This window comes from Saimiri boliviensis, chromosome 15 (genome assembly GCF_048565385.1).
Source record: "Saimiri boliviensis isolate mSaiBol1 chromosome 15, mSaiBol1.pri, whole genome shotgun sequence".
Classification (NCBI taxonomy): Eukaryota; Metazoa; Chordata; class Mammalia; order Primates; family Cebidae; genus Saimiri; species Saimiri boliviensis.
Genome location: NC_133463.1, coordinates 28,025,539 through 28,050,030, shown reverse-complemented (window position 1 = coordinate 28,050,030; position 24,492 = coordinate 28,025,539). Strand labels below are relative to the sequence as shown.

The 24,492-nt window shown below is 42.5% G+C and overlaps 1 protein-coding gene across 1 annotated transcript in view; it reads right to left on the bottom strand.

Moving 5' to 3' along the window:
- STK3 (serine/threonine kinase 3) overlaps positions 1 to 18,578 on the bottom strand; it is a 352,673-nt gene extending 334,095 nt beyond the window's left edge. The window contains exon 1 of the mRNA XM_039464621.2: positions 18,366 to 18,578. Coding sequence (XP_039320555.1) covers positions 18,366 to 18,391 — 26 coding nt within the window. The 5' untranslated portion in view covers positions 18,392 to 18,578. The remainder of the gene's footprint in view (positions 1 to 18,365) is intronic.
- Between the last annotated feature and the right edge of the window lie 5,914 nt (positions 18,579 to 24,492).

Here is a 24,492-nt window from a genome sequence, read left to right as displayed (position 1 = left end):
ACATAAGCAGACTGGGGACCCTTTCAGACCTCACCCTATGTGCCTTTTCATCTGTATATCCTTTATAGTAAACTGGTAATAATAAGTAAAGTGTTTCCCTGCATTCTATGAACCACTGTAGCCAATGGCTAAACCTGATTTGTAACCAAGTCAGAAGTACCAGAGGCCTGGGACCTGCAACTGAGATCTGAAGTGATAGAAGTCTTATACAACTCAGTCCTTAACCTGTGGTGTCTGACCCTAACTCCAGGGAGTTAGTATCAAAATTGAATTAAATGCTAGGACAGAGCACTAGGAGCCGTGGAGTGTCAGAAGTCTTATAAGTGTAGAAAAAATTTTTTATCATCTCCAACCAAAACTCTATATACCAATTAAATGACTTTCCATTCTCCACTCTCCCATAATCCCTGGTAACCACCATTCTATCTGTTTCTAGGACTTTGATTATTCTAGTGGAACTATATAAATTTGTCCTTTTTGTGTACTTTATTTCACTTAGCATGTTTTCAAGGTTCATCCATGTTGTAACATGCATCAGAATTTTATTCCTTTTTAAGGCTGAATAATATTCCACTGTGTGCATATAACATGTTTTGTTTATCCATTCATCCACTGATGGACCTTTGGGCTGTTGTAAATAATGCTGCTATGAATACAGGTGCACAAATATCTCCAGAGTCTGCTTCAATTCTTTTAGGAATTGTATTCATCCGTACTGGCGCTGCTATAAAGAAATACCCGAGAATGAGTAATGCACAAAGAAAAGAGGTTTAATTGACTCATGGTTCTGCAGGCTACACAGGCAGCATAGTAGCTTCTGCTCTGCTTCTGGGGAACCCTTGGGAAGCTTCCAATCACGGTGGAAGGCAAAGGGGGACCAGCACTTCACATGGCTGGAGATGGAAGGAGAGAGAAAGAGATGGGGTGGTGCCACACACTTATAAACAACCAGATTTCATGAGAATTCTATCACAAGACCAGCACTGGGGGATGGTGCTAAACCATTCATGAGAAACTGCCCTCATGATCTAATCACTTACCACTAGGTCCCACGTCCAACACTGGAGATTACAATTTGACATAAGATTTGGGCGAGGACACAAATCTAAAGCCTATCAGGTATATACCCAGAAGTGGAATTACAGAGTCACATGGTAATTCTGTGTTTATAATTTTTTGAGGAATTGCTATACTGTTTCCCACAGTGGGTACACTATTTCACTCTCCCACCAACAATGCACAAGGGCTCCAATTGCTCCATATCCTCACCAACACCTGTAAGTTTCTGAGGTTTTTTGTTTGTTTGTTTTTTTATAATAGCCATCCTAAAGACTATGAAGTGGCATCTCATTGAAGTTTTGATTTGCATTTCCCTGATTACTAGAGATGTCAAGTGTCTTTTCATGTGCTTATTGGCCAATTTATATTTATTCAAGTTCCTTGCCCACTTTTTATTTGGGTTGTTTTGGCTAAAAGCTTTTAAAAAGAGACACAAAGGAAGGCTTTCTATATACAATCAGATCTAGCTCTCTAGTCAAAAATAATTGGTGACATAGTTTGGATGTTTGTCCCCTCCAAATCTCATGTTGAAATGTGATTCCCAATGTTGCAGCCTAGTAGGAGGTGTTTGGGTCATGGGTGCAGATCCTACATGAATGGCTTGGTGTTGTTCCCTTGGTGGTAACTGAGTTCTCGCTCTTAGTTCACAAGAGAGCAGGCTGTTTAAAGAGCCTGGCACTTCCTCTTCTCTCTTGGTCCCTCTCTCCTCCCATGTGCCACACCTGCTCCCCCACACCTTCTGCAATGAGTAAAAGCTCCTGAAGCGTCAAGAGAAACTAAGCTGATGCTGGAGCCATGCCTGTACAACCTGCAGAACCATGAGCCAAGTTAACCTTTCTTTATAAGTTATCCAGTCTCAGGCATTCCTTTATACTAGCAACACAAAACAGACTAATACAATTGGGATCTGCCCTCTAGATCTCTTAAGAAACTAATCATGGAGAAGAGGCACTGTCAAGAGTGCTAACCCAGCAAAAGAGAAAAAAATTCCAATCCTGAGAACAGAGATTTCTTCTTCACAAAGTGCATTCTACACGATTTCAGCTTGGTAACTGTCAGTCTCTTTTTCTCTTCTGGCAGATTTCCCTATTACTAAAGCATAAGTTTTAATGACCATACTGCTGGTAGCTGTCTCACTACTAATAGCATATATTTAATGAGTCAGAAGTGTTACTGTTATGTGCTCAGCATAATCCTTCATCTCGTATGTGATATCTCATTTAAAATTAAGTCACACTAATGATGCAGACAATATTAGCATGTTTCCTACACAAGGATGATAGGCAAATTAAGTGTTTCATTTAAGAAAAAAACTCTTCTACCCTAACAGTTTTATCTTAAACACTGTTTAAAAAAAAAAAAAAAAAAAGTCATACATTTTCAAAACACATGAAAGGTTTCCATGCTTTAGTCCTTCAACATAACATTATTAAACAATGTCAGAAAGTCTCAAAGTTGGCCTTAAAGAACAAGCGGCTGGGCGCGGTGGCTCATGCCTGTAATCCCAGCACTTTAGGAGGCCGAGACGGGTGGATCACGAGGTCAAGAGATCAAGACCATCCTGGTCAACATGGTGAAACCACATCTCTACTAAAAATACAAAAATTAGCTGGGCATGGTGGCGCACGCCTGTAGTCCCAACTTCTCGGGAGGCTGAGACTGGAGAATTGCTTTAACCCAGGAGACGGAGGTTGTGGTGAGCCAAGATCACACCATTGCACTCCAGCCTCAGTAACAAGAGCGAAACTCCGTCTCAGAAAAAAAAAAAAAAAGAACAAGCATTTTCTAAATTATACATTGAGGAATCTGATCTTGAATCTACAAAATAAAATATCTTTTCTACATCAACCACAGGAAGTATATTTTTACCTCAAACTAGTCATATTAAAGGTTTTTTTTGAGATGGAGTCTTGGTTTGTCACCCAGGCTGGAATGCACGGCACTGCAGCCTCCACCTCCGAGGTTCAAGCAATTCTCCTTTCTCAGCCTCCCAAGTAGCTGGGATTACAGGCGTGGGACACCATGCCCAGCTAATCTTTGTATTTTTAGTAGAGACGGGGTTTCACCATGTTGGCCAGGCTGGTCTCAAACTTCCGACCTCACATGATCCGCCCACCTCTGCCTCACAAGATGCTGGTTACAGGCATGAACCACCGTGCCTGGCCATTTGAGTTTTTTGGGGTTTTTTTTCCATCCTGCTCCCTTTTGCCTTTTAAAAGCTCAACATTTTATAAATATTTAGCAGATGTTTAGCTCTGAAGTAATAAAATTGATTAAAAAAAAAAAATTCAACTAGAACCAGAAGTGTACACTGTCTTTTTATACTTAGAAAGTTATGTTTCTTCAAAAGATGCTGACAATGTCAGGCACATTTTATAAACAGTTTGGAAACTGTCTTCAGAGACTAATGCTTTACAATCAATATTTCATTTACTCTTCACAAAACCCAAGGAGAAGACAGTATATAACTTCCCTTTTACGAGTATATTCAGACAGAAAAGCTAAGTAACTTGCCCCCCACTACATTTCAGCAAATGGCAGAGCTGACGTTAGAACCAACATCTATGGGACTCTAAAGCACCAGCTCTCTTAATTGCTTCACTTTGTATCATTGTTTTAAGAACAAAATAGATGTAATCTGATGATCTCATAGTGTATTTACTTTTATAAAACAGCATTAAATTTATGGGGGTTTAATTAATTATTGGCACCAAAAAGAGCTGAAACCACCTAAGAAAATAAATCTCTACAATAGACAGAAGAGCTTTTTTAATTAAATGAAAGTCTTGTTTTTCAACTCTATCATACCATTTCCTCTTAAGTTGGGCTCTCTGCCCAAAGGTACTCTAAAATTATAATTTTCTGGCAAGGAGTTTTAAAAGAAAAGAAGCTGAAATTTTCTCTTCTTCCTTCATCCTTGGACTCTAACTTTTATTATCAAAGAATTTTCTCCACTTAACCATAAACTGGAAAGTGATATGATTGCTTTCCATTTCTTGTAACAAATCTACACAAAGTTAACAAACACTGCAACATACTCCCTCCTAAGACATGTTACTACATTCACTTTCTTAACTACTAATTCTTCAAAAATCACAAATTCAGAAAATGTAGACAAATTTGAAAATGCTCTAACATATTCAAGGTCCTATTAAAATAAATTTGAAAATGCTCTAACATATTTATGTCCTATTAAAATAAAAAGTAAAACAATTTTATAAGAAATATGGACAGCTATAAGGCTGACACATTTTAATCCAGTTCATTACAAATATTCCAAAATACTTAACCATACAGATGCAACAAAATATTTTATTTCTTTTTCTTTTTTTCTTTGAGACGAAGTCTTGCTCTGTCGTCCAGGCTGGAGTGTAGTGGCGCAATCTAGGCTCACTGCAACCTCTGCCTCCTGTGTTCAAGCGATTCTCCTGCCTCAGCCTCCCAAATAGCTGGGACTACAGGCGCCCACCACCAAACCCGGCTAATTTTTTTCTTGCATTTTAGTAGAGACAGGGTTTCTCCACGTTGGTCAGGCAGGTCTCAAACTCCCGACCTCAGGTGATCCACCCGCCTCAGGCCTCCCAAAGTGAGCCACGAGCCTGGCCTATATATATATATATATTTTTTTTTTGGTCACCCAAACTGGAGTCCAAGCTGGAGTGCAGTGGTATAATTAAAGCTAATTGCAGCACAACCTCCCAAGTCACTGGGACTAAAGGCATATGCCAGCACACCCAGTTAATTTTTTGTTTGTTGTAGAGACAGGGTCTCACCAGGTCACCCAAGCTGGAGTGCAGCAGTACAGTCACAGCATGCTGTAGCCACACCTCCCAGGCTCAGGCAATCCTTCTACCTCAACCTCCTATGTAGCTGGTACTACAAGCATGAACCACTACACCTGGCTAATTCTTTTATTTGTAGTTTAGTTTAGTTTAAGTTTAGTTTAGTTTGAAACAGGGTCTCACTCTGTAGCCCAGGCTGGGGTGCAGTGGCATGATCATGGCTCACTGGAGCCTCAATGTCCTGGGCTTAGGTGATGCTTCCACCTCAGCCTCCTGGCTGGCAACACAGGTGTGCAACACCATGCCCAGCTAATTTCTGTATTTTTTTGTAGAGACCAGGTTTTGCTATGTTGCCCAGGCTGGTCTCAAGCAATCTGCCTGCCTTGGCCTCCCAAGTGCTGGGATTAGTGCATGAGCCACTGCACTCAGCGCAAAATCTGTTCTTATCAACAGTTGTGTTATTTATCTTGGATTATTTTATTTTCTAGGCTTTTTATTTAAAATGACACGAGGTCATCTGAAACATTTAGTGGTGAGAAAAAAGTGAGACTGGGTATTAGGATTATAATAGGTCAAAGAGGAACCAGAGCAAACAGGAAGAACATAAAGATAAAAGTCTGCTCTAAATAGTCTGTATCACATAATTTGAATCTATATATGCCCAATTTCTGACTCAAACTTAGAAAATAAATGTGTAGTGGAGATACTATCCAGAGAAGGGAGCTCAAAACTACCAGTGCCATCACATTTTTTGACAGAATATCCCATAGTTTGAAAGAAAAAAAAAATCAGTTATCCTATCTATGAATAAAATGCTATTAAAAATAATAGGATATTAATTATTAGGATATTAGTGTCCAGGTTCAGATCTTAAAACATCATTTCTCACTAAGAGAAACCAGGGATTCTTGGAGAAATGGATGATTCCAGATCTGAGACAAGAAATATACAAGATAGGCCCCAAATAGCACAGCAGACAACAAGGAAATGATCAAAACCCACTAGGGTTATGTTACCTCCTGAAGAGACTCCCACTAACCAAAGATGAAACAATTTGGGCTTCAATGACAGTAATTGCAATGGATTAAATCCATCAAATATGTTTAAATCCATCTTCTCATAAAGTCATTTAAAGGAAAAAAAAATGGTCACCTTTGGAGGAAGACAGGGAACTAATTCATTATCTTGAAAACTGGTAAATGAAAGAATCAAACATTTATCCTGTCTTGCCTTTATCAACGATAACATTGGGCAACTAAACAGAAGATGAGGGGAAGTTACTTTTTATAAAAACACTGCAGGCCAGGTGCAGTGGCTCACGCCGGAAATCCCAGTACTTTGGAAGGCCGAGGTGGGCGAATTGCCTGAGATCAGGAGTTCAAGACCCACCTGAATAACACGGTGAAACCCTGTCTCTATTAAAATGTAAAAACTCAGCCGGGTGTGGCGGCATGCGCCTGTAATCCCAGCTACTCGGGAGGCAGAGGCAGGAGAATTGCAAGAACGGCAGAGGTTGCAGTGAGCCCAGATTGTGCCACCACACTCCAGCCTGGGAGACAGAGTGAGACTCTGTCTCAAATAAATTAAAAAAAAAAAAAAAAAAAAAAAAATTCCAATTAGTAAATGAAAACAAAATAATACATTTAGAATTTCATTATTTTACAATACCCACTAACCATCAACAGCTGCTAACATCACAAAAAGAGAAAGACAATTAGACATTAAGAGATTCCCATGGTCTTGCCAAACCCCACATACGTGTATATATATAAAACAATGCCTAAGGGATCGAACTTGAGTCTGCTACATCTCTGGATCCAGGAAATACAGAGGACAAAGGAACATGTTGAGCTGACCTAGATTAAGCAATCAGCAAAATCCAGACTCCAGGAAACTTGTTCAAACAATGTGGGTTCTTCAACAGGAAAAGGAAAAGGATGGAGGACTAACCTAAAGATTAAAAGTGGCAACGCATACAAAAACTACTTTTTGGGCCGGGTGCTGTGGCTCATGCCTATAATCCCAACATTTTGGGAGGCCAAAGCAGGATCATTTAAGCCCAGCAGTTCAAGTCCAGCCTAGGGAACGTGGCGAGACACCGTCTCTACAAAAAATATACAAATTAGCTGGGCATGGCACCCAATGCCTTAGTCCCAGCTCCTCAGAAGGCTGAGGCAGGAGGATCCCTTGAGCCCAGGGGGGTGAGGCTGTCGTGAGCTGAGACTGCACTATGGCACTTCAGCCTATGTGACAGAGCAAGAGCCTGTCTCCAAAAAAAAAAAACCTACTACTTCTTTTTTTTCTAAGACAGTTTCGCTCTTGTTGCTCAGGCTGGAGTGCAATGGCATGATCTCACCTCACTGCAACCTCCATCTCCTGAGTTCAAGGGATTCTCCTGCCTCAGCCTCCAGAGTAGCTGGGACTATAGGAGTCCAGAATCACACCCGGATAATTTTTGTATTTTTAGTAGAGATGGGGTCTCACCGTGTTGGTCAGGCTAGTCCTGACCTCAGGTGACCCGCCCACCTCGGCCTCCCAAAATGCTGGCATTACAGGCATGAACCACCTTGGCCAGCCAAAACCCACTACTTCTTAATCATCAAGACTAACCTAGAGTATCTAGCAATGCACACTTGGGTTATTACTGTACAAGTCAGGATAATGATTACTTTAAAAAAAAACCAATGGATGATTACAAAGGTGTCTGCCTTATAATAATTCATCAAACCATACAAGTGTTTTGTACAAATGTTTCAGTTTGCAATAAAAAGATTTTTTTAAAGAAATAGGTTACCAGCACACCTGAACATTTCAACAGCTAAAAAAGGCTAGATATGTTTTCTATTCTCTACTCTAATGGAGTGAAAACAATAGGTTAAAAAAAACCAGGTGGGGTGCAGCAGCTCATGCCTGTAATCCCAGCACTTTGGGAGGCCATGGCAGATGGATCACGAGGTCAGGAGTTCGAGACCAGCCTGGTCAATATGGTGAAACCCTGTCTCTACTAAAAATACAAAAACTGGGTGGACATGGTTGCACGCACCTGTAGTCCCAGCTGCACTAGAGGCTGAGACAGGAGAATTGCTTGAACCTGGAAGATGGAGGTTACAGTAAGCTGAGATAGCGCCACAGCACTCCAGCCTGGACGACAGTGTGAGACTCTGTTTCAAAAAACAACAACAACAACAACAACAACAACACAGAAATCAGCACCCATCATTTCCTCCCTATCCACTTCCTCTTAACATCACATTTTAGGCGAATCAGATTCACTTTCTTGGGATTGCAAAATTCCAAGAAAGAGATTATAGATATCCGAACCTGTTTTTCTCCCAGTCTTTCCTCATTCCCCAAGTTGTTTCAATCTAAAACACAGGAGCCAGGATTGATTTTTTTTTTTTTTTTGTCTCCTTCCCCATATCTAGTCTATCAGTAAGTCCTTCATTTATAACTTCAAAATATCACAAATCTGTCTACTTCTATCTTCACTGACTCCAGCATCTCAAACCACAAACTATTCAAATAGCTTCCTAACTTGTTTCTCTGCTTTTATTCTTAACCCTCTAATCTACCCTACTCAAAGCAACCAAAAGGATCTTTTAAAAACATAAACTGCTTAAAATCCTGCTTAAAACCTTTCAAAGAGAGCACACAGTGCTGACTTCAATCCGAATTCCTCTCCAGGGCCTGCATCATTGAATCCGTGCCCATCTCTCTGACATCATCTCTAGCCACTGTCCTCTTCTCCAACCCAGCCTCACTGGTCTCTTTTCAACTCCTCCCACACACTAAGCTCTTTCCCACCTCCAGGACTTCTCATATCTTTCCCCTCTGCCTGGAATACTTTTCCCTAGCTACTCACGTGGATAATTTCTCAATGTTAGGTCACAACATAAATATCACCTTCTCAGAGAAGCCTCTGCCAACTGCCCTATTAAGCAAGTTCCACCATTTTTCTCTACAAACTACTTCTATCTTTCACAGCTCAAGCTCCAGCAAGAGTGTATGTTATATGAGGGCAAAGATCCCTTTTGTTTCATTCACCAATGAGCATCTGGAATGTGGAAAACAGTCAATTAATAATTACTGAATGTATGAATAAATGAAAAAAAGAATGAAGTAAAAGTCAAATGCCAATTTTGCCATGAGTAGTGATCAGTTTTCAGAAAAAACAGAGCAACACAACAGAGAACAGGAGATTATGTGGCTTGCTTCCATAAAGAAAAAGTCAAGAAAATTAGCTGTGAATTATAAATGTATATGTGTGTGTGTCAAGATAGCTGAAACATCTGAAAAATTCACCTCTTTACTAAGATGTCTGGTATTATATAAATCTTTTTTTTTTTTTTTTTTTGAAACAGAGTCTTGCTCTCTCACCCAGGATGGAGTGCAGTGGCATGATCTTGGCCCACTGCAACCTCTGCCTCCCAGGTTCAAGCAATTCTTTTGCCTCAGCCTCCTGAGTAGCTGGGACTACAGGTGCACGCCACCACGCTCACCTAATTTTTGTATTTTTAGTAGAGGCGAGGTTTCACCATATTGGCCAGGCTGGTCTTGAATTCCTGACCTTGTGATCCACCCACCACAGACTACCAAAGTGCTGGGATTACAGGCGTGAGCCACCGTGCCCAGCCTTAGTATTATATAAATCTATAAACTAATTCAGAACTCAAAATAATACTACGTATACTAATTATCATTAATTTCAACACTTTGTAATTCTCATTTTGCTATGAGTCACTTTTCAAGATATACTCCCATGATGTACTTTCAGAAATTCAGTGTAATCTTCATGTTGATATTCACAGTATGATATGCAAACCATGAACTTTTTTATTTTGAGACAGTCTTGCTCTGTTGCCCAGGATTAAATGCAACCACACAACCACGGCTCACTGCAGTCTCAAGCTCCTGGGCTCATGTAATCCTCCCACCTCTACCTCCCATTTATGTTAAATGTGTAGGCCTGTACTGAGACTCAGTACCAATGATTTTTTTTTTTTTTTTTTTTACTTTTGAAAACCGGTAATATATGATGGCCTGAAGTGTTAATAACTCCAGTTCAACACAGCAACACAGACTTCTTTGAAACCAAAAAAACTGAAATTCTTCATAAATTTTAAGCACTTATTTTTTCACTTACAATTCAAAAAGAAATGTTCAATTTAAACCTTTTATTATTAAAGCTTTACTGATATGTATTTCTGAAATTAATACTTAAATTACTTGAGAAAAGCACATTTCAACCTAGCTTGTCTTTCATGTATACCTACCCTTTCCTTTACATTTCTAACAAATTCTTTAGCACTAGTATATTCTATAGTATAGCATATTCAGCCCTTTAAATTATTCACCCCTATAAATTAATCATTTCCTAGAGTCAACTAAAGACTAAGTTTCTCTAGTTGACATGCAACGAAAGTCTGTCTACCAGGAACTACTGCAAATTTTATGTCACACATTCCCTCTCTCCAAAAAGAGCCAACTGACTGTTCCCAGCAGCAGGCCCTAAACCAATCCTAATGAAGTTAATCACACCCTAAATTAATCAAGAAAAGCCAAAGGGAAGACAGCAGATGCTTTAGGGACCAAGTTGTTAATTCAGAGACGCTCCTGTTTACTTGGTTCTTTTCCCCTTGGACTAACTACTTTGAACATTTTGTCCACCTGCCTACCTCTAAAATTGGAAATTCTCTCTAGGGCCTGTCTCCTGAGGCTGCTGGGTTTTTTTAAGAGTTCTTAGAGTTCATCTTCTCCAAAACAATTCCAGCTCTCTACTTAGTCAATCTCTCTGACAATATATACATGAGATGTATGTGTGTATTGTGATATACGTACAAGAATTTTACTTTGATGATATACACACAAGATGATATACACACAAGAATTTTATTTTCCAACATTCCAAGAATACATAAATTCGGAATACAGACATACTATAATGTCCACCCCTCTTCTCCCTGCAGTATCTTTGTGATATTCCTACAATATACTTAACTGGTGTGTTGCGTTGTCGCACCCAATTCCATTCATGAGCACTGAGAGTTATCTGCTGTCTCTCTCCATTCCTAACTCCTGGCCTAAAATCAGGGCTACAAATGGCTACAAGATGATGTAGGCTCTTCATGCTGAAGAATTCATGAATACTTTCTAATTAACTCCTCTATAGCCTCGTCCCTTTACCTTTGCTTTTTCATTCCATAATAATCTATCTTCTGATGGGTAATTCATCCAAACCCTCATTTACCCTTATGAAATGAGTGTTTTCTTGCTTTCTGTTTGTGTGAAGGCACCCTAATGTTTGACCTCAACCTTAAACTTTATTTCCACCAAACTACTCTTTCACACATTAATAAAAAAAAACAAAATTGCCACAGAATCCAACCATAGCTTAAATCAAAGAACTCTCCACACCTGTCTTGAAAGTATATATGCTTCAATAGCTTACTCTCTTACTACCCTTCTAGTATTTTCATTGTTCAACGCTAACCTGTCCTCCAGCTATACCAAGATCAACAAATTACACATTTTAAATAACTACTAACACTATAACCCATTTGAGGAACAAGCCTACCTAGTAAAGTATCTCCCTCCAGCAGGGATACCTTGTGCTTTCTTTAAATATAACTACCTACCCTTCAAACACCAGCATTCTCATGCAGCCCAGCTGTCTATCATAGAGACGCACCTCCCTTCTATAAAGCTTCCACCTGGTGAAGAGCCCATGTCTTCTGATCATTTCCCTTTCTACCTATCCAAGCTGGACTATTCTGTGGTCATTTTTCTCTCAGCTAGCAATTCCCCTACAAAAAATCTGATAAATTCAATCTAACCAAAATGCTAATAATTAATAATCATTTAATACAGGAGTCTCCAATCCCTGGACAGTGGACCAGTACGGGTCCATGGCCCATTAGGAACCAAGCAGCACAGCAGGTGAGCAGTGGGGGGCGAGCATTACTGTTCTTGCTCTGGGCTCCGCTCCCCATCAGATCAGTAGCAGCATTAGATTCTCAAAGGAGCACAAACCCTATTGTAATGTACATGCTCCTTATGAGAATCTAAGTAACGTCTGATGATCTGAGGTAGAAGTTTCATCCCGAAACCACTTCCCCCCTCAACTAAACTATTCATGCAAAAATTGTTTCCCATGAGACTGGTCCCTGATGCCAAAAAGGTTGGGGATCTATGATTTAATGGATTTCCCTGACCAGAGGAAAATCCTTTTAGTAATGACTTTGGCCAGCTTGGACAACATGGCAAGACCTTGTCTCTACAAATTAAAAAAAAATTAGGTGTGGTAGTGGATGCCTGTGGTCCCAGCTACTCGGGAAGCTGAGGTGGGAGGATCACCTGAGCCCAGAGATGTCAAGGCTGCAGTGAGCCATGATTGTGCCACTGCACTCCAGCCAGGGAAACAAAGTGATACTCAATTTCAAAAAAAAAAAAGAGTTAAAAATAAAAATAAAAAAAAAAGGACTTCTGAAGACCTCAGTGACAGATAAGAAAATCTAAGGAATCTAAAAGCTACTCTGGTACCTCAAGTCAGTGACATAGGTGACCACATCTACTGCCCATGTTTAACACAAACCTCGTCAAGGAGATCAAATCAATGAGTGTGAGGGTGAGAGGTGCCTTAAAAATCATCTAGGTCTCGAGGCCAGTCGCGGTGGCTCAGGCCTGTAATCCCAGCACTTTGGGAGGCCGAGGCGGGTGGATCACAAGGTCAAGAGATGGAGACCATCCTGGTCAACATAGTGAAACCCCGTCTCTACTAAAAATACAAAAAATTAGCTGGGCATGGTGGTGCGTGCCTGTAATCCCAGCTACTCAGGAGACTGAGGCAGGAGAATTGCCTGAACCCAGGAGGCAGAGGTTGCGGTGAGCTGAGATCACGCCGTTGCACTCCAGCCTGGGTAACAAGAGTGAAACTCCGTCTCAAAAAAAAAAAAACAAAAAAAAAAAACAAAAAATCATCTAGGTCTCTGAGTCATGATTCTTGAACCTGGCCACACACTGGAATCTCCAACTCCCAGAGGAGAAGCAGATACCCAAAGAAGCAAATTTCAAAGTCAGTGACAAAGCCAGGCCTAATACCCAGACCTAATATTATGTGTTGATATGTGTACATACATACATATACACACATATGTATATATGTGTATCATACTAAAAATACAAAGACATGTATGGGAAGGACAAATATCCAATTTACGGCAGTGATTACCCTTTGGAGGATGAGAAGGGAGTGTAACTGAGAAGAAATACACATGGTAGCTTCAAATGTATTGGTAATATTTTTATCAATATTTCTTAAACTGAATGGTAATACCTAAGTATTTATCAAATTAGCCCTGTTACCTTTTTTTCTTTTGGTTTTGTTTTTATATTTGTTCCTTTGGGACAGGGTCTCACTTTGTCATCCAGGCTGGAGTACAATGACACAATCATAGCTCGCTGAAACCTCCCACTGCTGGGCTTCAGCAATCCTCCCACTTCAGCCACACAAAGTGCTGAGACTACAAGGCATGCACCACTGCAGTAGGCCCTCATCATCTTTTGGATGTCTAAAATTTTGTAATTTAAAAAAAAGATGGTATATAATCAAATGGATATGTTAGGAATTTAGTGAAATATCTCAGACCAGAAAGTACTCAGAAAAGATATTATACTTTATGAGGCAGGCTTTGAAGGAAGACTAAAACATATATTATTCTTTAGGCAAAAAGTAACACAAACTTTTCTAAAAGAAAAGTGTAGACAAAGGTAAAGCTGGGATTACTCACAGCCCATAACCTAAATAAAGAACAGTGGGTGCCAAGCACGGTGGCTCACACCTGTAATCCCAGTATTCTGGGTGGCCGAGGCAGGTGGATCACCTGAGGTGAGAAGCTGGAGACCAACCGAGCCAACATGGTGAAACCCTGTCTCAACTAAAACACAAAAATGAACTGGGCATAGTGGCACCCGCCTGTAATCCCAGCGACTCAAGAGCCTGAGGTACGAGAATCGCTTGAACCCAGAAGGCGGGGGTTGCAGTGAGCCAAGACTGAGCCACTTCGTCTCAAAACAAAACAAAATTGTAGGGCCACAGCCCCACAGGCTTGTGGTGTGTCCCCTATTGCTGTGCTGAGGTGCTAGATCCAAGAAACAAAGAGACAGGACACAGCAGGACTGGAAAAGAGCAGCTGGGCTCAGGGGCTAGCCAGCCACCTATGAGAGGAGACAGGCGAAGCCCGGAACGTCCAGAAACATCTGCATTTATTAGGTTCAAGGCAGGGGGAAGGGTCATGAGGTCATCTATAGGCTTAATGATAGGGCATACATAACCACGTGAGTAGCAAGCGAGGGGGCCACCCCATTAGGTCACCTAGTTAGAGAGGTGAGCCATGTACCGTAGGGGGCTGTGCCGTGCATAGTATTAGAGGGTCACGTACAAAAAAGGAGGTCCACCCCCACTAGGTCACTGGGGCAAGGAGGTGAGCTGTATGTAACAAGTGCCATGCGCAACACTTCTTATCTGGGGGCTGGAGACTTCAAAGGATTCCTATAGAAGGATGCTGTAAACCAGTGCAGTGGGAGCTGACAGAGTGTGCTCTTCTCTAAGATAATTTATAGGAGGATGGTGTGAGCCAGCCTAGTAGCACGAAAAAGCTGACAGGGTGTACAGCCGCGGTGACACGATTACACTAGAGGGGTTCTTCTTCCTCGGTTGTTCGCAGGATCTCAGGCCTGAGGCCTACTTCCACAAGAACTGGATGCAAGGTACTGCCACTCCTTTTCAGGAGGAATAACTCTTACTCCAAGCCAGCCATGCAGCGGGTATTGAGTGCTGCCGTCTAGGCCCTGACCTACCATGTAGCATGTGCCCTTTCAGGCAGGGGCGCTACCACCTGGTCATTGGTTCTTGTCCTGGCCTCGGTGTTTTTCCCATGTACTTGCTTGTGGTCTGTGACTGCTCTAGGCATTCCTCCTACTACAAACTACTATGGGATTATATAGAAAGATTATTTAAATCAGCACCAAATGTGTCGGTACAGCTCTGATTACAATACATTATATAGAAAGGTTATATAAAACTAAGTAAGGTGTTATATATATATATTTAAGCTAGATATAAGATTATATGGAACTAAGTGTGATTATATATATAAGCTAGATATAAGTAAACAGTAAGTTATACTTCAAGCACTAATTGTGCCTGGGGTCTGCACAGCTCTTCTTCCTCGGTGCCCATGTTGGGGGTTACCCACAAAAATAAAATATTTTTGAAAACTGCTGGACTGAAGTGTCCAGCTAGAAGCTACTGCTGCAATTCAAAAGTGAGGGTCATAAAACCATGGAATAGGTTGTATGGGCTAGTACTCTTGGGAAAGAAAAGAGAAAAAATCCACCAACTTTTTAATAGAAAATCTGATAGGCTTTGGTGACAAACTACATGGGATAATGAAAGAGTAAGACCTCGCTGGGTGCGGTGGCTCACACCTGTAACCCCAGCACTTTTGGAGGCCAAGGCAGGCGGATCACGAGGTCAAGAGTTCAAGACCATCCTGGCCAACATGGTGAAACCCCCTCTTAACTAAAAATACAAAAATTAGCTGGGTGTGGTGGCAAACGCCTGTAGTCCTAGCTACTCAGGAGGCTGAGGCAGGAGAATTGCTTGAACCCAGGAGGCGGAGGTTACAGTGAGCTGAGATCACGCCACTGAACTCCAGCCTGGCAACAGAGCAAGACTCTATCTCAAAAAAAAAAAAAAAAGAAAAAATGAAAGAAAAAGTAAGACCTACCTGAAAAAATTAAAAATGCCAACTGAGCAGAGGTTCTTCTAGTCATACTTGAACATCAACATCGATAAGGCCATGTAAAAGTCAGCACTAAGGAAGTGTTATTCAAGGCAGAAAAGCAAAATGGCACTTTTACAGGGATTAAGAACAGAATAAGCAACAGAGACCAGGAAATTACAGAAGAAGATAACCACTACATCATGGAATAAGAAATAGAGTTTCAAAAAGAGGCATCACTGTATACAATGAGAGACTGCACAGCCTTTGTAGCCCATCAGATGCAGAATTCTGGCACCTTCTCCACTTGACCACATTATTTAACCACTTTGAGCCTCACTTAATAAGGAAAACATAAAATATGATGGATATATTTGAACACATAGTGGCTTCAAATATATTGGTCATATATATATATATATATATATATATATATATATTTTATTTTTTTTTTGAGAAAGAGTTTGGTGCTTGTTGCCCAGGCTGGAGTGCAATGGCATCATCATCTCGGCTCACTGCAATCCCCACCTCCTGGGTTCAAGCGATTCTCCTGCCTTAGCCTCCCGAGTAGCTGGGATTACAGGTATGCGCCACCACACCCAGCTAATTTTGTATTTTTAGTAGAGACAGGGTTTCTCCATGTTAGTCTGGCTGGTCTCAAGCTCCCAACCTCAGGTGATTCACCCACTTTGGCCTCCCAAAGTGCTGGGATTACAGGTGTGAGCCACCGCACCTGGCCCGTATTTTATTTCTTAAACTCAGTTGTGATACATAAATGTTTATTAAATCAGACCCTATTATCTTTCGTTGTTTTTGTTTTGTTTTTGTTATTTTGAGACAGGGTCTTGCTCTGTCCCAGGTGCTTTACATATCACATAATTTAATCCCCACAATACATTTTACAGATGAAGAAATTGAACTTAGAGGTAGCATAATAAGCAGCAGAGCCAGGGTTACTATTTCTTAGGATTTAAACAATGCATACGTAAATTTCCTGGCAAAAAGGATGACCTCAAAATGCGTAGCTATATTTCATTATTAAGAGATAATGATCAATAAGGGCAAAACGGCCAGTAATTCCTGTTATAGCCTTCCATGTGGCAAACTCTCTCAACATCCTCATCTGTAAACTAGGATTAATGCCTATAACCCAACCTACTCCATAGGGTTGCTATGAAGATTACATATTATGAATACGAAAAAGCTATGAAAAAATGTTAAGAGGCATTCAGATATAAGGGATTGATGTCACACACCTTTTGCCTTCAAAATACTCCAAAATAAGTCTCTGAATAAGCTAAAAATAAGTCTGTTAAATGGAAAACCACACTTTGAAAAGTATAAATCACCATGGAATTATCACCTACACCTGCCCCTGACTCCTCCAGGTTCTCTAAGGTCTCTCTACAAGGGCAGGGATTCCTTACACCTTTTAATGAAATTCTGATAACTTACAGTACAGCTAATCAATAGAGAGATTCACTTCAATTAAGAGTTGTTCAAACTGGCCTATTGTGTTTTCTCAGAGGTGCTCCTTCCAGTTCTTCCAGAAAAGAAAAAAGTGCCCAATTTTCTTCTATTGTATTAAGAGCGTGCCCAGTGAGTAGAATGCAAGTAACTTACAAAATGCTAGAAAAGAATCTATCAATTGACTTGCTCAAGATATCTGACAGCAGGTTGCTTTTGGAAACCCCTTCACAAATCCCGTCTTTTCACCTGAGCAGATGGCTTCCAGGCCTCAAGGCTCACATGTCTAGTCACACAATTCACAGTAGCTCCCAAAGTTCCTAACTTTCCAATTATCCCATGTTCTTGAACACGACACGTTTCATCTAAGAACCTCTAGGTGTGAAAGCATATGAACTCTTTAATCTTCACAACAGCACTGAGGGATTACTATGCTTATTTTATAAGTTAAAAATGAAAGACTGAGGTTAAATGTTTTAGCAACATCAAACAATTCGTTAAGTCATTCCTGGGGAGAGAGGAATGAATATTACGAACTTCTGTCAATGGACAACCTAGATTTGGCTTTCTAAGATCATTGCAAACAGTAGTTCAAACATATACACTCTTGTATGCATACATTTCCAACATACGTATCAAAGATTAAATATAAACTATTAATAACAGTAAATACCATACCAAAGCAGCACTATTTTTACACGCAAAACTATATTGGGGGGAGGGGGTCTAATTTAAACCTCCCACTGTCTTGCATCCATAAATACTTTTGAACTTGAGGGGGTAGGGGGAGGAACACCTGTCAGAGCAGCACATCCACAATGTTTTACAAACTGTGTAGCTATTAATATTTAATTCCTTAGCCATAAGCAAACCACCTTCTCAAAGAAGCAAAAAAGGCAGCATTACTTCACAAGAAAGTCTGCGTGGTTGTAAGACGACCAATAATTCCCCGGTTTTAGGTCTCCCAGACTTCGTGAACTTGCCAAGAGGTATCACCCCACCCGCCCCGGGAGGTCAGGCCGCGGGGACCCGGCGCTGCCCACCCGACTTTCCACGCGCCAGGCCGCGGGGGAGGCTCCGGCTCCCGCTCCCCTCAGGCCCCCAGTCGCCCCGTGGACAGACGCGGAGGGGCACTCAGACCCGCCTCCCGACCTCGGCGCGCCGGGCTCGGGCCAGGCGGGCGGAGAGAGGGTCGCTGCAGGGCCCGGCCTAGCCGCCCCCGCCCCGCGGCCGCCGGCGCAGCTTCCCTCCTTCTTCCCGCTCCCCGATTCCTTACCTCTTAGGCGCCGGCGGCTGCTCCATGACGGCCGGGGGCAGAGAGAGGGACCCGGTGGACCGCGAAGGCCGAAAGGAGGAAAGGAGCCGGGGCACCGGCCGGCCGAGCCCAGGGAACCACAGAGGGAAACTCTGGAAACTCGGACCAACTTTCCCGTAACTCCGCGGCGGATCCCCCTCCCGCTCCCGAGCACGGCTCCTCCCGCCCCGCCCCCGGCCGCCGGCCGCGAGCCGCCCGCCCGCCTCCGGCAGCTGCCCAGAGAGGGTGGGCGGAGCCGGGAGCCGCGACGGGGGGCGGAGCCTGCAGCGGTCCGTGGTGGCGGGCGGGGCCGGAGCCGCGGCGGGTGGGCGTGGCCGGGGACGAAGGCGGGGCTGGCCCGAGAGCCCGTGGACCGGGAAAAGTAGGAGGTTCTGCTACAGTGAGCCGCTCTAGGCTGGAGAAGGGCAGTTCCCTCCGAGCTAGCCCAGGGCTCCGCCCCTCGCTTGCCCTCGCTAGGGTTTGCCCTGATCAGATTTGACTCATTTCTTTGGCTTTCCGAAGGATACATCCAAACATCGTGTGAATCCGTTTGAAGTATTACTTTCTAACTGCCCACGCTTCCCTCTCTAGTTCTGTTTATAATTGTTGGTTATGTTTTCCCCCAGCCATTTGACATGTGTAGGCCACAGTACCAGGGATACTTCCGGAAATTCTCGTTCCATTTTTATTGTGGACAAGCTCCTCGCTATGTTTCACAATAATTACATCTAATTACAGAGAAAATAATTAGTGCAGTGAGAGCTCTCGGTGCACCAAACTCAGTTCACTGGGCTCTTGCAGCTGTCCAACTCGGTAACGTGGCAAGCCTGTCACAGATTATGGTGCCAAGAAGAATAGTCCAGAAAAGCATGTTTCCTTCCCTTTTTGGTCCTCTCCCACAACCTGATCCCCGTAGCCCTCACCCCATTGCAATTTGAGCACTGCACGCATCCATATTGTGGGTATACTTTTAACTTTAAATTTCATATATAGATACCGTTCATATAACAATACATAGCTGCTACATGAATTTGCTTGTTTTTGTCAGAAATTGTCAAGATGGGCCCAGCGCAGTGGTTCATGCCTGTAATTCCACACTTTGGGAAGCCGAGTCGGGCGGACCACTTGAGCTCAGGAATTCAAGGCCAGCCTGGCCAACATGGTGAAACCCTGTCTCTACTAAAATAAGAAAATTAGCGGGGTGTCGTGATGCGCCTGTACTCCCAGCTATTTGGGAGGCTGAGGCAAGAGACTCGCTTGAACCTGGAGGCAGAGGTTGCAGTGAGCTGAGATGGCGCCCCTGCACTCCAGCCTGGGTGACAGAGCAGATTCTTTCAAGAAAGGAAAGAAAGGAAGAAAAAGAAAGAGAGAAAGAAGGAAAGAGAGGAAGGAAGGAAAGGAAGGAAGAAGAAAGAAAGAAAAAGAAAGAAAGAGAAAAAGAAAGGGAAAAGAAGGAAAGGAGGGAGGGAGGGAAGGAAGGGACAGAAGGAATCGTCAAGATGTAGAGTCAAATAGAGTTTTCTTGGAGGTTAGAACAATAAATATGAAGAGAATGTTAAAGGAAACAAATTTGAAGAGAATGGTGAATAATGCGAATATTTGCCAAAATTAAACTTGTCTATTAGCAGCTAATCCAAATTTAGTTTAGTCCTCTGTTTGCATTGTTTCATTACGTAGTAAACTTACACTATTTATTTTCAACCATTATATTCCAGTTATTTTATAAGCATTTTTTAACTCAAATTTTGAGAACAAGGAAAAGGTTCTGTTTTTGTTTTTGTGTTTGTTTTGAGACAGGGTCTCACTGTCACCCAGGCTGGAATGCAGTGGTGTGATCATGCCTCACTGCAGCCTCAGCCTCCTGGGCTCAAGCAATCTTCCCACCTTTGCCTCCCAAACTGGCACTACCATGCCTGGCTATAAGATTTTATACTTGTTTGCATTTATTAAAGATCCACAGTCTGACTGTTCAGAAGTAACAGGACAATAACAATTTAAAAACCTAAATATTTAAAATGTTAAAGCTGAGAAGAAGCTTTGAAATTACCCCACACTACCCTCCACTCTCATCTTCACTTCTTCACTTCCATGCCATACTCCCTTTTTTTTTAGATGGAGTTTTGTTCTTGTTGCCCAGGCTGGAGTGCAATGGCGTAATCTCGGCCCACTGCAACCTCCTTCCTGCTTCAAGCAGTTCTGCCACCTCAGCCTCCCTAGCAACTGGGATTACAGGTGCCCACTACCACACCTAGCTAATTTTTTGTGTTTTTAGTAGAGATAGGACTTTCACTATGTTGGCCAGCCTGGTCTCAAACTCCTGAACTCAGGCTATCCACCTGCCTCAGCCTCCCAAAGCTGAGATTACAGGCATGAGCCACTGCGCCCGCTCACTCCCATTTTTCTGTTTCATAAGAAAAACCTTTTAAGGAAGGCTGGGCAAGGTGGCTCACACCTTCACTCTAACACTAGAAGTCCAAGGCAGGCAGATAGTTTGAGCTCAGGAGTTCGAGACCAGTCTGAGAAACATGGTGAAACCCCATCTCTAAAAAAAAAAATAGCTGGGCATGGTGGCATGCACCTGTACTCCTACCTACTAGAGAGGCCAAGATAGGAGGATTGCCTCAGCCCAGGAGGCCAAGGCTTCAGTGAGCCATGATCAAGCCACTGCATTCCAGCCGGAGCAATAAAGTAAGACCCTGTTTCAAAAAAGAAAGAAAAAAGGATAAATAAATAAATAAATAAAATGATCTCTGAATTGTTTTACCAACCGTAATTTCCAAGGAGACTTCCCCGGTCAAACCACCAGTGCCATCACCCACTTCCTGTCACATTTAAGTTGTGAAAGAGATGCCTGTCTTATATAGGTCCGTAGCACCCTGTGTTGACTTTTGTATGAAACTTACCACACTGTACTGAAGTTCTGTTTATTAGACGGTCATCCCAACTCAACTATGACTTGATTGAAAGTTGAGCCATATCTTTATTCTTGATACCTTGCAGAGCAAGTGCCTGATACATAGTAAGCGCACTGGGTTGGATAGCTTCCTTTTAGTCCTGCAGAATCATTCTCCATTCTTTTCCTTCTGCTCTCGGCTCTGAGAGCAGAAGCCCCTTGGCTTTTGGTTAGGTCTGATGATAGGCCCGGCAAGAGATCATCTGAGGGAGAAAGGAGGGTAGGCTATTTGATGTCCTGGTTCCCTTCCTGTGATGTCACCTAGGGCTAGCTGTGTTCCAGAGAATCATGGCTCTTTGCAAGGCAAACTACTCTACCTAATTATCGCTTCTTCCCCTTGACCCTTTGGCCCTAGGTGTAATGGCTGCTCTGCTATTCCCTGGGTTTCTTCTCTATGTCCTATTTTCCCCTAACCTCAGTCCTCAATTGATGCTTTGTAAATTAAACTCTCTTCAGCTGACCCAATGATTGTACCTTCTAAAGGGCTTATGATCCTGACTGATATGCCCATAAAGAATTGTGGAAAGAGGAGCAATAATATCAGAAAATAAATTTCTAAGGTCTTTCTTCAACTTGAAAAGGGAGAAGGCTAATAAATATCATATGACTCCTCCATTTTCTCATTAAGCCCTTAAAACTACCTTGTGAAGTAGTTATTTCCATTTTATAGGTGAGAAAACTGAGGTTCAGAAGTATGAAAGGAGTTTTTTCAGAAGTATGAAAAAAATAAAATATGGGAAACAGACTTAAGAACAGCTCATGGAGCCAGATGTGATGGCTTATTTCTGTAATCCCAGCACTTCGGGAGGCTGAGGCGGGCAGATCACCTGAGGTCAGGAGTTTGAGACCAGCCTGGCCAACATGGAGAAACACTGTCTCTACTAAAAATACAGAAATTAGCTGTGTGTGGTGGTGCACACGTGTAATCCCAGCTACTGGGAGGTGGAGGCAGGAGAATCATTTGAACCTAGAAGGCGGAAGTCACTTGAACCCTTTCATACTGGATTAGAATATAGGCATTCTAGGACAAACAGAATGCCTATATTCTAATCCAGGCCTTTATGACTCCAAAGCTGGGCCTCATTCCACTGTAAATCAGTGAACAAATATTTCTTGAGCACCTAAATATGCCAGGCACTGTTCTAGGCGCTGGAGATTCATCAGTGAAGAAAAGAGACAAGTAGACAAAAATCCCTGCCTTCAGTGGGTGGGGTTTACATTCTGGATGAGAAAACATAATAAGATTAAAAAGTACTTAATAGAGGCCGGGCGCCGTGGCTCACACCTGTAATCCCAGCACTTTGGGAGGCCAAGGCAGGTGGATCACGAGGTCAAGAGATCGAAACCATTCTGGTCAACATGGTGAAACCCTGTCTCTACTAAAAATACAAAAATTAGCTGGGCATGGTGGCGCACGCCTGTAGTCCGAGCTACTCGGGAGGCTGAGGCAGGAGAATTGCTTGAACCCAGGAGGCGGAGGTTGCAGTGAGCCGAGATCATGCCATTGCACTCCAGCCTGGGTAACAAGAGTGAAACTCCATGTCAAAAAAAAAAAAAAGTACCTAATAGAGCATGGTAGATATTGAAAACTGATAAGGAAAAAAAGTGAAATGGAGAAAGGGAATATAAAGTGAAGGGGAAGAGGCCAGATGCAGTGGCTCAAGCCTGTAATCCCAGCACTTTGGGAGGCCAAGGTGAGCGGATCACTCGAGGTCAGGAGTTTGAGACCAGCTTGGCCAACATAGTGAAACCCTGTCTCTACTAAAAAAATACAAAAATTATCCGGATATGGTGGTGATTGCCTATAATCCCAGCTACTCAGGAGTTTGAGGCAAGAGAATTGTGTAAACCCAGGAGACAGAGGTTGTAGTGAGCAAAGATCATGCCACTGAAACCCAGCCTGGGCAACAGAGCAAAACGCTGCCTCAAAAACAAACAAACAAAAAGGCCAGGCACCATGGCTCATGCCTATAATCCCAGCATTTTGGGAGGCCAAGGTGGGCAGATCTCCTGAGGTTGGGAGTTCAAGATCAGCCTGACCAACATGGAGAAGCCCTTTCTCTATTAAAAATACAAAAAAATTGGCCGGGCGCGGTGGCTCAAGCCTGTAATCCCAGCACTTTGGGAGGCCGAGGCGGGTGGATCACGAGGTCGAAAGATCGAGACCATCCTGGTCAACATGGTGAAACCCCGTCTCTACTAAAAATACAAAAAATTAGCTGGGCATGGTGGCGCGTGCCTGTAATCCCAGCTACTCAGGAGGCTGAGGCAGGAGAATTGCCTGAGCCCAGGAGGCGGAGGTTGCGGTGAGCCGAGATCGCGCCATTGCACTCCAGCCTGGGTAACGAGAGTGAAACTCCGTCTCAAAAAAAAAAAAAAAAAAAAAAAAAAAAAAAAAAAAAAAAATTAGCCGGGCACAGCATGCCTGTAATCCCAGCTACTTGGGAGACTGAGGCAGGAGAATCACTTGAACCCGGGAGGCGGAGGTTGCAGTGAGCCAAGATTGCACCATTGCACTCCAGCCTGGGCAACAAGTGCAAAACTTCATCTCAGAAAAGTAAATAAAAATAAAGTGGAGGGAAGGGATGGAATTCAGGTAGGATAGCAAAGAAAGGTCTCAATGAGAGAGTAGGGAAGTGGAGGCCGGAGCCATGCAGATAGCATGAATGTGAGGCCAAAGGAACAGTAAGTGCTAAGGCCCAGGGGCAGGAGTGTGCCTGGTGTGTTGTGTGTTACTGAATAAAAGCAATTTGTTTTTCTCCTGAATTAGAAGAAGAAAAAAGTGCCTCAAGCTTCTGTTTTACTTTGTCTGTGGAAAGCCATTCTTGAAAATTCCAAAAAGAAAGCATAGAAGTCATCATTCAAACTGCAAATTAGGGGCAGCAGCATTCATGAACAATGAAAGCTGCGGGAACATCTGAGATACAGATAAGGGTCACCCAGCTTCACTTAACTGTGAAATTAAGGTAATCTGTCTCTGCTTCCAACAGCTCCATTTGGAATCGAGATTAAAAATACACTTTAATTATCCTAGCAAACAACTGATTACAATTCTCAGTTGAGTGCTGTAAGAGAAATGGGAGAGAAATCTGCAACCTGAGATTCAGTTCCTTTGAATAACGAATAGCACATTCTTTGTAACTGAATACTTACACT